Genomic DNA, 17,066 nt, shown 5'->3' on the forward strand with positions numbered 1-17,066 from the left:
CATAGGGAAGAAAAAGTGAAAAAATAGAAAAAAGTAACACACAAACACACAAATAAATAAAAACGTTTTTAATAAAACACTAACATAAAGCTGACATGAAAAAAAAAATTTTGGGTGACACTGTTCCTTTAATCCTTTTTTTGAAGGGGGGAGGTGACCAGAATCCTGCAGAGGATTTTTAAAAGCTCTAGAACAATAAAAGATGTGGTGGCTCCATCATATCCTAAATTAGGGCGAAACTATAGCAAGGTTAGGGGAATAGGAATGGGGGCAATGAAAGGGTCAAATAGACGTGGGCATAATAGATGTAAGTGTTGCTCTGAAATAACGCATACGAGACAAGAAATAGTGTGTCATATGGCTAAGGAACGATTCGAAAAACAAAGCAGTTTTTAGACTGCGACAGTGACTTTGTGATATACTTGCTGGAATGTCCATGTGGCCTTCGGTTTGTGGGTAGGACGACACTCACCCTAAGGTTAAGAATCAAACACAGGTTTAATATGAACCATAGATATATGGAACAGTGTTTCCAGGTATTTTGCTTAAAAGCACGGAGGGGGTGCCTCTTTAATGAAGGTTACTCGTATAGAACAAATTGGAAAGTCAGTCACTGTCGCAGCTCAAAAAAATTTGTGAGAAGAGAGCTGTACTGGATTTTCAGATTGGAGCGCCTCTGCCCAAATGGGTTAAATTTAATTTTAGAGGGTGACTTGAGAGAAGGAAGAAGGCATAGAAAATAGGTAGGTAATTTCAGACATTATTATCTTGGAGTACGAGAAGTTAGGGGAGGATTTGATAGCTTATATATTTTTTAGGTAGTCCAGAGAGGGGTACTGATGCCCACCTTCAATTTCTTAATAATTGGGAATGAGTGAGGTCTCAGAGTATGGATGTTCTAAATGAAGATGGTGCGGTAGATATGAATGAGTAAGTATGTGTGGTTATAGATGGTGCTCTCTAATATTGCAGTAAGGATAGAGCTGTTTCAGGTTACATGTCACTTCGTGCAGGAGGTGTGGTTGTGGAGAGGGCTTTTTTAGATTAGGTAGCACTTCCGGTGAGAAGGAAGTTGTAGAAGTGGAGATAGTGGTGTTTGAGGTCATGTCACTTTCTGTAGGTGTGGCTGGGATTCAAATTGTGTGTCACTTCCGGTGTGAGAAAGGAGACATAGGAGCATAGATCGAGCGGCTTCAGGTTTTGTCACTTCCTGTGGGAGGAGCTATGTCAGAGGCTGAATCGCATCATAGAGGGGTTACAGATTTACCTCACTTCCGGGTAGGGGAGGCGGGAATAAGGGGAAAGTGGGTATCGAAACGTGTTAGTATATGACAGCTAATGATTCCGGATGAAGGGGGATGCCCTGATACACGTAAAATGTTTGGCCATTTTATATTTGTTTTTATATTCAAATGCTATTAAAATCACATTTGGTAGATAATTCTGCCTGCTGTAATACTGAAAGAGTGGCCAGGGGAGTAATATTTAAAGTGAACCAGGATCAGAGGAGAGCTGGGTGCCTGGCTCTCCTCACATATGCGAGTAAAATTCCATTTGCATGCTAGTTTGACTGCATTGCATTGAACTTCAATACAGCCACTCAATTTTTTTTTTTTTTTTTTTTTTTTAATATATTTTTGCATTCTATAAAAACAGGGTCAAGTACAAACCCTAAACATATTCCTGAGAATGAACTGGAGCCAGGTACCCTTCGATCTTTGAGACCGAACTTCTGTTAATGTAGCAATCTGACCTTGATTTATAGGGGTGTTTTTTTTTAATTAGAAACCGGCTGGGAGGAACGGATACAAAATTCTATTATAGTCCCCTTTTCTTATCTATCTTCCCTAGGTCTATGTGGATTTTCAAAGGGTCTGCAAACCCTAGATGGAAAGGCCTGGAGGAACCTCTTCTTGTCAGAGGCTCTAACCAATCGATCATCTAGCTAGGCTCCAAGAATAGGTTATGTGCGATTCCATGTGAGCAAATTTTTTGGCTCAAATCCTGGGTGGGAGATATAGAAACCAGAGGAACTACGAGCAGGCTGAAAGTCTGACCAATGCTTGCCCTCGGCAATCCAGTGCTATCGCTCCGGAGGCAGTTTATATGCACGTAGCATGTACCTGCTGCAGCCAGAGGTGACTAATCTTATTTCTGGCATAATGGCAGAAATACAATGTATGGCCGCTGAACCGCCCCCCCCCCCCCGCCCCAGATTGGCTGCAGCGGTCACATGCTACGTGCATATAAACTGGGACTGCCTCCGGAGCAACAGCGCTGGTGGCAAGCATTGCTTTTTTTTATTATTTATTTCATTTGCAGCCCATAAGAAACATTTTTACTTCCCGGATAAACCCTTTCAAAAAGGCAAAAAGTAGGCTGGTCACTAAAGGGGTTAAATATTGATCTTTAGTTTATTTTTATTAAATGTACTGGCATAAATTTCTGACACTATTTTAGGCTGTGCACCAATAGTTCACAGGCCAAGTATGTCCTAACAGGCACTATGGCCAGACAGCCCTAGGGTCCTTCATCAGACCCTAGGATGCCTACCCACATATGGTATGGCCAAGATTGCATTACCAAGATTCCCTGTCATATGGTCAAAGGCTCAAAATTTAATACACTTTGTTGCTATTGTAATATGCTGCGGAAAATCCGTACGAAAATACCCTAGTCTTACACGCGTTGACTGATCCATATTCTGTGATTAGCATGGATTGCAGCATAGAAAGGGTTTAAGCTGGATGCCGTATTTGATCTGTGCTACTAGAGCAGGAGTGCAGCTATGTGTTAGGCCCCATGCACTCGACCATACCCGTAATCATTACAGGCAAGGCCGGCTGCGGATAGCCACCCGCATTTGCGGGTCATGTTCCCATAGAAAGTATGGGAGCACGGTCCGTAAAATAAAAATAGAACATGTCCTATCTTTTGTGGAGCCTTTCTACGGCACGGGGTGTCAGTCGGCCTTGGAAATTAATGGGACCTTAATTACGGACTAAATCTACGATCGTGTGCATGGGGCCTAACAGATTTTGTCCGGTTCTTGATCACGAGCTCATTGAGTTCAATACTCATGATGTAGCTTGTCCATTATGCTCATGATGCAAAAGCTTTGCCGACATTTGGGCTGAAAACACGTTAATTTGTCCACACTGTAAATTTCAACTTCTTTTTGGCTTGCTGCTGCATCACTACCAGTACAGGTTAACATTCCCTTGTTGGTAAATTCCTTCCAGCTACATCTACTTAATGCCCTTTGCACAAACTAGTCTTTATAACCCTTTTGTGCGCACACAAAATAAAAAAATAAAAAGTCTCAAAATACGGAGCGGTTTTCAAGGGAACACAGCTCTTTATTTTCAGACGTTCTTTAATCAGTCACATTTTTAACGGCTGTTTTTGGAGCTGTTTTTCTATAGAGTCTGAAAAACGACTCCAAAAAAGTCTGAAGTGATATGCACTTTTTTCCGGACATTTTTTACACGGCCGTTTTGTAAAACGGCCGCGTAAAAACGCCCTGTCGGAGCAGAACGCAGTTTTTCCCATTGAAATCAATGGGCAGATGTTTGGAGGCAATCTGCTTCAGATTCTTCAGCAGTTTTTCGGGACGTTTACGGCCCGCAAAAACGGCTGAAAACACTGAACATACCCTTATTCATGATAGCAATGAAATAAATGGAAGACTATATATAAATAGAAAACATTTTATTATCATAACCATAGCAAAATGGTGCGCCCTGCACACCCTTTAGTAGCACAAATGTGCCACAGCCCCTGAGCGATAACAATTTGGAGGACTTAAAATATAAAAAAGACAGACAAAAACATACAAAAGTTATTTTGTTACAAACTGTATAAAAATCTCTAGTTGTAAGGACTCCAAATATAAAGCAATAGCTTGGTATTATTTTCCAGCAGTTACCAAGACTCATTGCAGCATGTAGTCTACATGAGTGTTACATTGATATGGCTAAGCCTCCATTACTATTAGATGCTGTAACTCTTGCCTATAAAAAATGTAATACATATTCAAAAATCCCAAATCTCATTCCAAAGATCACAGAATTGCCTCAAAGTGCAATTTATTTAATCTCCATTCTGCAAAGAGGCTGCCACTGTTGGCACATAGAAAAATAGAGCCATTGGATGCTGGGAACGGATGGACACTGATGAAGTTTTTCGTTCAGAAGCTCAAAATTTGACCACACGGTGGAAGTAACGCACTATAAAATATTAAATCGCAGATACTAGGTATACACAAAAAATTAAACACGAACCATGTAAAAGGTAAAAAAAAATCTACAATTTAAAAATACATAATATCTATTATTAAGACTATTTATAAATTAGCTACCCTGTTAAAATCTTTGACACTGGAAATTGAAGCCCCCTGCTCCCACCTTATTGTAAACACATCGGACTGTCCAAAAATATTTATACATATAAAGTTAGTCAGTATTGGCACGGTTACAAGGGGGGGGGGGGGTTGGGGGGAGTGAAATGTGCTTTCAAACCAGTCAGTTGCCATAGAAGTATCGTGCTAGGTGATGATCTCAATCGTCTGCTGATTGTAAGGGCTGGAGTGCACATGATAACAATGAGAACATACTCGAACAGGCTGAGTATTGTGAACATGAGGAAGAGAGGCTGTATAACCTGAGCAGCGGGAGCAGAAAATCTAAAAGGGGAGAAAAATATATATAAGATGTAGACACTATACATAAATCGATATTTTCAATAATAGTGGAACAATCACTACCTTTCCGCAGCTTCGACAGTGATGCCGCCTCCGTAGTAGCGTGAAGGGTGCACAGCAACTCATGCACTGGGTACTGGCACTGTCTGGAACCCATTGTGGAGGTTCTAGGCAAAAGAGAGCGCAATATAAGTATCATACACTCCACCATGTGTATGTCAGACAATAAAACGGGTTCCCTTGTGTAGTACAGTCTGTCGGCTCCTTGAATATCAACTTACCAACGGTTGCTTCACCAATCTCCCGTTCCCTTTGGCAAGCAGAACAATCAGGTAAATGACAGGCATTTTCAGGCATTCCTGTTATAAACAAGCACAGTAACAAATTCTCCAATTTTAATTCTATTTTGATCAACTCCGTGTACATACAAATAACCCCCTACACTAGTCTCCTCTTTGTTATATGGGAGGTGGGAGTATGGTTTATGCCCTAAGCCTGGCCTAACAGCCGTAACACCGGACCCCTTGTCCTTTTACTAAACCGAACTTAAATCACCATAGGGTTCTATGGAGGTCTAACTTCTGTTTAGCAGTACCATGAGAAGGAGGGTGGTATTTCCAGGTGTCAAAGCTGTAATACAGACCCTCAAAGGAAGATCAAAAAAGTCACATTTCAATTTTTTTATTGAATTTCTCATAAACATAACAGGGGGAAGGGGGTAGGGAAGGCAGGTACATATAGGTTATAACAAATTCAGACAAAGGAATTACACAGTTCAAGTTTTGCGTAAGAATTTACATCTCAAATTCGACCTTTTTAGAAGTATAAATTACAGCATTTAGAAAATATAAAGTTGGGTCATTTTACGGGTAACCTATTCACTAGAAGGATAGGTCACAGACCTAAGTAAACAAAAAGTCGCATTTAAATATTAGAGACTGTTCAGGCACATTACGGAGACTCTTTAAAAAATTCTTTAACCCTTTAATAACTGGGGTGCATTTGATTTTATTGCTCAGAGGAAAATTTCACCTTTTAGAATGCAGCACTCCAAAATGGCAAGTATTTTCTTATTTCCTCTCCCTCTTTCTCTACCCTAAAGATTTTCTTTGGTGGGACACAGGGCTTTACTATTTAACATTGGAGCAGATATTAATTCATTTTGTAGGACTTTTGTTTTTCTCTTCATGTTCTGTTTTAAAGGTGACTTGTTCAATGAATGAGCCTTACCCAAAATATTAATCCTCTTATTCTCCCGTACATACTGATACAAAACGTGTAAATTGTAGAAGACGCAAAAGGTAGATATGGCCGGGGGTTAAACAGCCAAAAATCGGTGGCTGGGAGGAAGGCCCCATGCACACAAACGTGCTTTTGCAGACTCAATTCCCCCGAAAGTACACGGGAGATTTGCGGCCCCATTCATTCCTACGGGGTCATGCACACATGGAAAACAATGGTCGCGGCCATGTGCACAACCCACAATTTGCTGCGGCTGACACTACGTGGCCGTCCGACCCGAAAGTCACAGCCGTGCACATTGCTACGGTCGTGTGCATGAGGCCTAAATATTGTATGGTTTATGGTAACATACATTTTGTGCGACAGGAATGTAGTCATGCTTAAGCACCGGACGCCCATGCAAAATGGATTTAGGGCACACAGTAGATCTAATTATTTTTTATATTTAATTATGGGGGGGGTATAGATTAGATAATGTGCATATAGATCATGTGTTCCCTGCATTTACCATATTTAGAGGAGATCCCCGAGAACAGTGATCTAAGGCTGGTCAATCAGTAATGACCGACAATTGCCTCTTACAGATGTTCTCCAGGGGAACAGCGATTCTATTTACTCATGTACTAGTCCTTCTCAATGAATTAGAAGATCAAAAAGTTAATTTCAGTAATTCAATTCAAAAAGTGAAACTCCAATATTATATAGAATTACAGAGAGTGATCTATTTCTAGTGTTTTTTTTTTAATGTTGATGATTATGGCTAACAGTTAAACCCAAAATTTAGTCTCAGAAAATTTGATTATATAAGCACAATTTCCAAAATTATTTTTAATACCGAAATGTTGGCCTACTGAAAAGGTATGTACAGTATACGTCCTCAATACTTGGTCAGGGCTCCTTTTGTATGAATTACTGCATCAATGCGGTGTGACATGGAGGCGATCAGCCCAATGGCAGATCATCATAGGATGTTTTGGGCAGCTGCCCGAGGCTCCTATGGCTGCCCAGAGTACAATGTCATTTTGTCGCGTTTTTGCCACGAATCGCGGCAAATACCACGATGAAACGGCATTGTATATGTCCTGCAAAAGGACCTTTAGACATAAGATCACATGACCTCATCTCTGAAGTTCTCACTAATGCTTAGAGACCTGCTGGTCACATGACCGCAGGTCCATGAGCAGCAGCAAGACTCCACAGAGAAGACTGAGGTGAGTTGCTATGTAAGTAGAAGGGGATGAATTTGTTTAAGGGGGTCTGGTGTGGGGACTGTATTTAGGAAGTTTGGAGTCTATCAGTTTAAGGTCTGTATATTTAGGGGTCAGTGTTAGTTTGAGGGGTCTGTATTAGTTAATGGAGTCAGGTTTGGGGTCATTAGTGTAGAGGGTCGGGTCTGAGGTCTGTATTTATTTATGGTTCTTGTTCTGGGGTCTGTATTTGTTTAGGTGGGGGGGGGTGGGGTTCTGGTCTGGGGACTGCAATAGTTTAAAAGGTGTGGGTCTGTATGTATTCTATGATCTAGTCTGGGGTCCAAATTTATTAGTCTGAGTAAAGGCGGTTGTCCGGGCAAATCGATAGCTAATCAGTATAAAAAAACGGTCTGTGCCCGGACCACCCCTTTAATGTATGGTCCTGAGCCTTGGTGTCTAAATTTGTGTGTTTCTTTAGAGGCTGGAAATGGCAGAAGAAGCGATGGGCAAAGATGTCTCATCAGGAGAAGTCACCATAACGGTCTGCGTCAGATGAAGAAAAGAAAAAGACTCCCATCAGAGAAGACATCACCTGTGAGTCACTGGATCTATAGGGGATCTGTCCCCTCTCCTGACATGTCTGTTGTAGGAAATCCTTGTATTCTACATATCTTTGTGTACCAAGGACTAAGACATGTGTGTTACCATTCCCATTGTCAAGAGGAAGTGTCCCTACACAGTGTGATACTCTCAGCGATGGTTGGAGACTGTCAGTATGTAGGGACACAGCCCTTTGACAAGGGGAATCTTAACACCCATTTATCAATGCTCGCAAAAAAAAGTGGTGTTCACTATAGACACGGCAGAGCGGCGGTGGGGAAGGGGGGCCCCAAGTTTGGGAGAAAAGCCCAGGGTCTATGGTCTACTTAATTCACCACTGGATCAGCCTGTGGCAATGCTGAAGTGGTATGAAAGCCCAGGTTGTTTTGAAAGCAGCCTTCAGCTCGTCCGCATTGTTGGGTCTGGCGTCTCATCTTCCTCTTGATACTACCCCATAGACTCTCTATGGGCTTTAAGTCAGGTGAGTTTGCCGGCCAATCAAGCGCAGTGATACTGTGGTTATTAAAACAGGTATTGGCACTTTTGGCAGTGTGGGCAGGTGCCAAGTCCTGCGGGAAAATTAAATCAGCATCTCCATAAAGCTTGTCAGCAGAGGGAAGCATGAAGTGCTCTAAAGTTTCCTGGTAGACGGCTGCGCTGACTCTGGACTGGATATAACACAGTGGACCAACACCAGCAGATAACATGGCTCCCCAAACCATCACTGACTGTGGAAACTCCACACTGGACCGCAAGCAACTTGGATTGATGCCCCTCCACTCTTCCTCCAGATTCTGGGACCTGGATTTCCAAATGAAATGCAAAATTTCCTTTCATCTGAAAACAGGACTTTGGACCAGTGAGCAGCAGTGTTGGTCCATAATCATCAACATTATAAGAAAAATAACATAGATCACTGTGTGTAATTAATATATATAATATAGGAGTTTCACTTTTTGAATTACTGAAAAACTTATTGATGATATTCTAAGTCATCGAGAAGGACTAGTGGATTATAAATAATTGATGCGTTTGTTCTTAGCAAAGTAATCAGGGGGGTGGGGGGGAAATGTCTCACCTGGCTTACTTTCGGTCTCTGCTTGCTGCCTGGAGCTCACCGTCTCAAACACAGTTTTAAGGATAATACGCAAGTCGCTTGCAAAGTTAGTCTGCAGTTGGTCAGCAACACCTGCAAGACAGAGCACAACAATCAGGAGAGATCAGAGGTTGCAAACTGGTATCAGCAAGTGTCACAGGAAAACTCACCTGCAATGCAGACAAAAAGACGATGCAGCATATCACGGTCACTGCGGTACCGGGAACGCACTTCGCTGAGCTTTGATCCCCTACAATATAAATCTAAGTGTAATTATTTCAACTCTTTCATTGCCACAGCATATTCTTCCCTCACTTATTAACAGCTACATTTTCTGATTTACAGCTGCATGTTATTTTTCTCCATTTGTAAATCACAGATCACAAAGTCTGCACACTTAATTATAGATTATGTTTTACACTCTACAGGTATAGATTTAGTCAGGCATGTCTCTAAAGTGGCTTGGCCACTTTGTAATAAATAGATCAAATATGCTATAAATTAGGTTATGCACATACTTCTAACAGCCATTACTTAAAGAGGCTCTGTCACCAGATTCTCAAATCCCTATCTCCTATTGCATGTGATCGGCGCTGCAATGTAGATAAAAGATTTTTTTTATTTTTTTTTTATTAAAATGTTCATTTTTGGCCACGTTATGACTAACTATAATATATATATATATATATATATATGTGTGTGCAAATGAGCTTTGAAATGGACAACTGGGCGTGTTTTTTTTCGTATGTCCAACTGGGCGTGTATTGTGTTTTTAACTGGGCGTGTTTACTTGATTTACTAACTAGGTGTTGTGAATAGAAGTGTATGATGCTGACGAATCAGTGACCAATCAGCATCATGCACTACTCTCCATTCATTTACACAGCACATAGTGTTCTTACTAGAACAATGTGCAGCCACATACACAAGTGTCCTGATAATGAATACACATGACCTCCAGCCTGGACGTCATGTGTATTCAGAATCCTGACACTTCTGAATCTTTTCTGTGAGATTTCCAGCAAGGGAAACAAAATCTCGTTTACCTCGTAATCTCGCGAGATTACGCGTGGCTTGCTGGAATCTCACAGAAAAGATTCAGAAGTGTCAGGATTCTGAATACACATGACGTCCAGGCTGGAGATCATGTGTATTCATTATCAGGACACTTGTGTATGTGGCTGCACATCGTTCTAATAAGAACGTGATGCTGCTGTGTAAATGAATGGAGAGGAGTGCATGATGCTGATTGGTCACTGATTCGTCAGCATCATATACTTCTATTCACAACGCCCAGTTAATAAAACAAGTAAACACGCCCAGTTAAAAACACAATACACGCCCAGTTGTCCATTTCAAAGCTCATTTGCATATATTATATATATATATATATATATATATATATATATATATATATAAAATAGCTCATAACTTGGCCAAAAATGAACGTTTTAAAAATAAATAACTTTACTGTTATCTACATTGCAGCGCTGATCACATGCAATAGGCGATAGGGATTTGAGAATCTGGTGACAGAGCCTCTTTAACTGGTGCTTCTATATCCACAAGTTCAAGCAGGGATGCAGAAGTCACAAGAGACATGACTGCCGTTACTAATTCTGCCGCTGCTTTTTACATGCGCCCTCGTCCCACAGAACAAGTTCCAGATTGCACAAAGGCAGAATAAAATGTAATTAGACATGTCATTAGTAAGTAACTTTGTAATAAACAGCTCTAATAGGCCTTAAAATTAACCCCTTTAAGGCTGGGATTGGGAGGGGCATTGTTTTTCAATGGGACCCAAAAAGCAGTCCACATAGAGCTTACAGACAGAAGTCTTAATCACAAAATGTGTTGTCTTTGCTTTTCCACAGTGCGTCTAGAAAGCTTATTTTTTATATTTAATTATATTATTTTAGCTTTCCTGTAATATATAATAAGCAATACATAAAATATATTCTATCTGTAACCTCATGTTTTAATTAATGACAGTTTTTACACAATATTAGGCCCTGCACAGGAGATGTATATTTAGTGTCAATGATGACATCAGACCCCATCCTATAAGATCAGGAAAGCCTTTACCCAAAGCATACAAAGGGTTGTTTATACATTTATTTACCTAATAGAACATCGGACATGCACGTTGCGGAGAATTTCTGCAGGTCTTCTTGCACTATCCTGCAATTTCACATCTTGGTTTCTTATGTATTCAGAGTCTACTGCCATAATACCTTGCTGACCACTTATTGTAGAGACAAATGGATAGTAGGCTCCAGATACTGTACCATTACATGCACCAATGTTACTATGTGGAAAGTTTGTCCGAGATGTATTTTGGAAGGTCTGTTCGCTAGCAGATGAGGTTTTAGTATTCACAGATTGGTCACTGTAGTCTGAAGAATTAGAATCCGTTGAGGTTAGCACACAGGGTGACAGGCGCGTGGAAGGATCTTCAGAGGAAGAGCACAATGCTCTCTCAAGGGAAAATAGTTCATCCTCAGTCAATACGCAGAGTAATTCCCTGATAGAAAATAGAATACTTTGAAAGCCTGACTCAATTTTCTTAAAATTTGTAATCTTAAAGAGGCTCTGTCACCAGATTTTGCAACCCCTATCTGCTATTGCAGCAGATAGGCGCTGCAATGTAGATTACAGTAACGTTTTTCTTTTTAAAAAACGAGCATTTTTGGCCAAGTTATGACCATTTTCGTATTTATGCAAATGAGGCTTGCAAAAGTACAACTGGGCGTGTTGAAAAGTAAAAGTACAACTGGGCGTGTATTATGTGTGTTACATCGGGGCGTGTTTACTACTTTTACTAGCTGAGCGTTCTGACGAGAAGTATCATCCACTTCTCTTCAGAACGCCCAGCTTCTGGCAGTGCAGACACAGCGTGTTCTCAAGAGATCACGCTGACACGTCACTCACTTCCTGCCCCAGGTCCTGCATCGTGTCAGACGAGCGAGGACACATCGGCACCAGAGGCTACAGTTGATTCTGCAGCAGCATCGGCGTTTGCAGGTAAGTCGATGTAGCTACTTACCTGCAAACGCTGATGCTGCTGCAGAATCAACTGTAGCCTCTGGTGCCGATGTGGCCGACACGATGCAGGACCTGTGAGTGACGTCACAGATCTGCACTGCCAGAAGCTGGGCGTTGTGAAGAGAAGTGGATGATACTTCTATACACAACGCCCAGCTAGTAAAAGTAGTAAACACGCCCCGATGTACGCACATAATACACGCCCAGTTGTACTTTTACTTTTCAACACGCCCAGTTGTACTTTTGCAAGCCTCATTTGCATAAATACGAAAATGGTCATAACTTGGCCAAAAATGCTCGTTTTTTAAAAATAAAAACGTTACTGTAATCTACATTGCAGCGCCTATCTGCTGCAATAGCAGATAGGGGTTGCAAAATCTGGTGACAGAGCCTCTTTAAACACTTCACTCAGCTTCCGGTTTGATTAACCAAACAGTTTATTGGTTAAAGAGGCTCTGTCACCACATTATAAGTGACCTATCTCCTACATAAGCAGATTGGCGCTATAATGCAGGGGACAGCAGTGCTTTTTATTTAAAAAAGCATCTGTTTTCACCACTTTTTTAGCAATTTTAGATTTATGCTAATGCCCAAGTGGGCGTTGTACAGAGGGGTGTATGACGCCGACTAATCAGCGTCATGCACTCCTCTCCATTCACTCAGCGCATAGGGATCCTTTTAGATCGCTATGTGCGGTTTTATACTAACACATTAACAATACTGAAGTGTTTAGACAGTGAATAGACATGCCACGGGATGTCTATTCACAATCCCTGCACTTCGTTACTCTGTCTGTGGTAGTTACAGCAGAGGACGCGTAATCTCGTTGTAACCGGTCATTTACCACGTAATCTCGCAGGATTACGCTTCCTCTGCTGCAACTACCACAGAGTAACGAAGTGCAGAGATTGTGAATAGACATCCCGTGGAATGTCTATTCACGGTCTAAACACTTCAGTATCGTTAATGTGTTAGTATAAGACAGCACATAGCGATCTAAAAGGATCCCTATGCGCTGCCTAAATGAATGGAGGGGAGTGCATGAGGCTGATTGGTCAGCGTCATACACTCCTCTGTACAACGCCCACTTGGTCTAAAGTAAAAACACGCCCGCTTGAGCATTAAGCAACTCATTAGCATAAATCTAAAATCGCTAATAAAGTGGTGAAAATAGATCGTTTTTTTAAATAAAAAGCACTGCCGTCACCTACATTATAGCGCCAATCTCCTTATGTAGGAGATAGGGCACTTATAATGTGGTGACAGAGCCTCAACTATGTTTTTCTTGCCCGATTAAGAGATCAGTCTTCTCTCGTAACGCGTAGCATTTTAATGAAACCTAGATCTTATTCCATACCTCCTGCCTTGGATCATTTGCCTGAATGCAATAACAGTGGACAGCGCTGGAGATACAATCCTTTTTTCTTCACCCTATTCCACATAGGGTAACATTAGCCTGACGTAGGCCAAAGTGTTCTTTTGTCTCCCATCGGACCAGCATAATACGAAAAATATAAAAGTATGACAAAGCGGGGTAGAATGTGCTATTCTATACAAGTTCCCAAATAAAAAAAAATATATATACTTCTTTTCAACATGAAAGCCCATGGCCAACGGATGAAACTATGGCATCCACCACAGCCTCTGTTTAATGTATACAACAGGAGCTTACGCTGGCATACACTCAAAACGCAGGCCAAAAACACGATATAAATGGGGCCTTACATGTATTAATGGTAGGTCAATAAATTTATGTAATAAACTCCTATGCACAAAGTATTAGACAAAAATCTCCTACCCAGTCTTGTTTGGTTCTAAAACAAAGGTTACTCTGTGTGAAAATTGTCTAATGACTTTGGTCAATCAATGGCTGTTAGATTCCCTTTTAAGTTTGTAATTAGGGCAGAATAAACGTGGCGGCATAGTCCTATCTAGGGCAAAATAAAGTAGTGCCAGAGACCCTGGATTACGGGGCTGTGTCACTTTGTGGTTTTCATAAAATATTGGTTTTGTAGCTGCAGCTCATAAATGTAGAGGAATACATAGCACGATAAGTAGTCCTCGACATTTATGAGCTGCGGCTAGCCCCAGCCACCAGCTATTGATTGGCAGCTCTCTCCCTATGAACGGTATGTGGAGAAAGCGGTCAATCAGCGTCAGGCGGGAAAAGACTAGCCGCAGCTCACAAGGGCTGCAGGCGAAAACAGTGATTTTATGAAAACCATAAAAATTATTCCAAAGTAAGTGACAGCGCCGTAATAAGGGTCTCTGGGACTATTTTATGCTGCCCTCAAATAGGACAACATAAACCTTATGCATTTATTCTGCCGTTACTTTTGCGCCTTTTTTTATGCTGTTCATAGTGTGGTTTTCAATAAAATGTTAACTTAAAAAAATATTTTGTTTTATTTTATAGTCCCAATTAGGGGACATCAACACGCCATCTTCTGATCTCTTATATAATGCTTTGGTATACTCAGTATACCAAAGCATTGTCTGTTCGGCCCTGTTCATACTGAGTTTTGATGGCCGAAATTGCCCCCCAATGACTTTAATGGGAGGTGGAGGCGTTTTTTTTCCTGCAAGTGGAAAAACGCTCGCAGGAGAAAGCAGCAACATGCCCTATCTTGGTGTTTTCCGCCTCAAAAATCCTATTGAAATCAATAGGAGACTGAAAAAAACACAGCGAACGGCCAAGGCATCTTTTTGACGCGTTTTATGGCAAAAACCGCTAGTGTTTTTTTCCCTTTGCCTGTTGAAGAAAGGGGTAAAAAGAAAGTGTCAAAAAACGCCTGTGGTGCAAAACCACTTAAAAAAAAAACCCAGAGCAGATTTTTAGTCAGAATTTTCTGCCTCAAAAAACCAGTGTGAACAGGGCCCTAGTGTAAAACAGACCAGCAGTCTATTAGGCTCTCTTTGGCACAGCCTAATGGACATATTGCCATGGCAAGCCAGGGGACCTTTGTTAGGCCCCCAGTTGAAATGTCAACAAACCTGTGCCCCAATGGGGTGACAGAGGGAGCCCCCTCCCTTTGTAGCCATTTAATTGCCACAGTCGACATAGATGGCAGCATCTAAGTGTCTAAACGGCAGAGACTGGAGGCAACTCTGGCCCCGGCAATTGCAGCGGGAGGTCGGCTGTGATGTCCCCACTCAGCGTACCGTTACATTCTATTGCAATCAACCACAGCGGTACACCCATTCGCGAAAACAAGTTAATGTTGGTTTCAAACTCTTCAGACAGGGGAACTAAAATCCTAGTTGCCGGTCACCTTATTTTCTTCAGCAAACCATAAAATGGACTGAAAAGTTCACACATGTCCTCTGGTGGTTTCTCCAAGTTTAACGGTCCATCAGGGAATATTAGAAGCCCACTGTAAGAGATCATCATTTTACATTAGAGGCCTGAATATATACATTGAAAAACACAAAACAGGACTCTGAAAAAAGCACAGTGCAGTAAGCGTATTCAAAAGGTCTTCTGTAGATCTATTTTTAATTTTTAGTAGTCTCGTTAGTTCAGATTTGTTGAAAATGTTCAGCTATTTAACCCCTTAAAGGCCATATAAACCTTTGAAAGACATTTTTATTAATGTGATTGTTGCAGCTTTCAAAGTACTTAGTTAAAAATGATTTTTACATTGGAGATACAGATGTTTTGTATCCTGTATACAGAGCAGCTGCATCGTGCTTCTAAGACCTGAATCCGTCAGGTTAGTGGGACTGGCTCAGTGTCAGCGGGTCCTGCATCTGACATGCAGCATCGAGCTGTTACCAATCACACCTAAGTTCATCACTTAGATGTTATAGGTTACAGGTGGATCCTGCGTGTCAGAGAGACGCAGGAACCGCTGACACTGATCTAGTCAGTCCCAGTGTCCAGTATTGTACTGTATGTTGAGAGGCCAACTTGGTCCCTGGTTCAAATTCTGTTAAAGGGGTTGTCCTAGTATCAATATAAAAAAAAAACCAGACATAATATACAGCATGTCAAATGCTTTGTAACCAAGCTAGAACCAGTCCTTTATCTTACATGGATCCAGAGATCACCCCATTATTCCAATTGCTCTGCTTGACTTTTAAGCTGTATGTTTATGCTGCAGCTCCCCCACCATCATAACTTGTATAGGCAGTGAAACATAACTCTGTCCCTCTCTAGAAGCTTCATAAATGGCCATTACATTTTTTGAGGGAGAGCCCAGCTTTATATAACAAGAGGGAGAGCCTGAAGCTTACACAAAGGATGAGCAGCAGAGGGGGAAGTGCTCAATGCTGTATGTTAGCAGTGCTGTATGCCAGCTCTGTCTTCATCTAAGTGCTAGCTCTCCTGTGTGTTTACTACTGTGTTTCTGAAGCTTCCCTACTTGTCAGAAATGCTTCGTCTTTCTTTACAAGCAGAGCAGAAAATATTTTCTATTGGCAGGTGGCAAATTTGGAGAGTGGAACAAGGAATGAGTGTCCTTCCTTATTCAGCTCAGTAGGAAGACATGCACATTACTATGCAGCTTGAACTTCAGGGGGCACCATTACAAATGAAGTAAAGGGAACATCGCACAACTGGAGCTTTTGCAATAGAAGGCAAGTTACAAAACTAAAATGTTTTTTGCAATGTAATTCAGCATTAAAAATTAAAGGAACAGTGTCACGAAAAAAAATTTTTTTACATCAGTTTGATTTTAGGGTTTTATTAAAAACTTTTATATATTTGTGTGTTTGTGTTTTAAATTTTTTTTATTTTTGAACTTGTTCTTCCCTATGGGGGCTGCCATTTTTTTTTCCATTTCTGTATGTGTCGATTAACGACATACAGACATGGAATACGGCACATACAGTCCCATAGTGAATGCGAACGGGGCCCGTTCCATCCACTATGCTGTACGCCGTCTGTGTGGGAACGGCACATGCGCCGCTCCCACACAGTCCGAGTTGAACTGTGCGACGTCCGGCGCCATTTTCCTGTGGACCGGAAGTCGCGGCCGGACAGTAAGATTACTACTTCCGATCGCGGCTTCCGGACTTGTGCACTTGGAGCGGGAGGTAGCAGACGGAGCGGACGGACCGGAGGGAGCGGCGGCGGCTGGAGCAGGTGAGTTATTTCTGTGTGTTTACTAGTGTATGTAAACCTACTACACTGTGTTAGCTCAAAAAATGGCGACACAGTGTAGGAGGTTTGACCGTTCAATCCCCTCGT

The 17,066-nt window shown here is 41.5% G+C and overlaps 1 protein-coding gene across 2 annotated transcripts in view; it reads right to left on the reverse strand.

Moving 5' to 3' along the window:
• Positions 1-3,696: 3,696 nt before the first annotated feature.
• The window catches only part of LOC142749043 (lateral signaling target protein 2 homolog), a 47,941-nt gene continuing 34,571 nt past the window's right edge, over positions 3,697-17,066 (reverse strand). Inside the window, exons 7-13 of one of the 2 annotated variants that reach the window (XM_075856574.1) lie at positions 15,148-15,249; positions 10,953-11,354; positions 9,001-9,080; positions 8,822-8,923; positions 4,984-5,061; positions 4,766-4,869; positions 3,697-4,684 (exon numbers count right to left, since the gene is read on the reverse strand). In XM_075856574.1, coding sequence (XP_075712689.1) covers positions 4,547-4,684; positions 4,766-4,869; positions 4,984-5,061; positions 8,822-8,923; positions 9,001-9,080; positions 10,953-11,354; positions 15,148-15,249 — 1,006 coding nt within the window. In that variant the 3' untranslated portion in view covers positions 3,697-4,546. Of the gene's footprint in view, positions 4,685-4,765; positions 4,870-4,983; positions 5,062-8,812; positions 8,924-9,000; positions 9,081-10,952; positions 11,355-15,147; positions 15,250-17,066 lie in introns of both variants that reach the window. The other variant, XM_075856573.1, reaches the window with a different exon arrangement.

Source organism: Rhinoderma darwinii, chromosome 3 (assembly GCF_050947455.1).
Source record: "Rhinoderma darwinii isolate aRhiDar2 chromosome 3, aRhiDar2.hap1, whole genome shotgun sequence".
Taxonomy (NCBI): domain Eukaryota; kingdom Metazoa; phylum Chordata; class Amphibia; order Anura; family Rhinodermatidae; genus Rhinoderma; species Rhinoderma darwinii.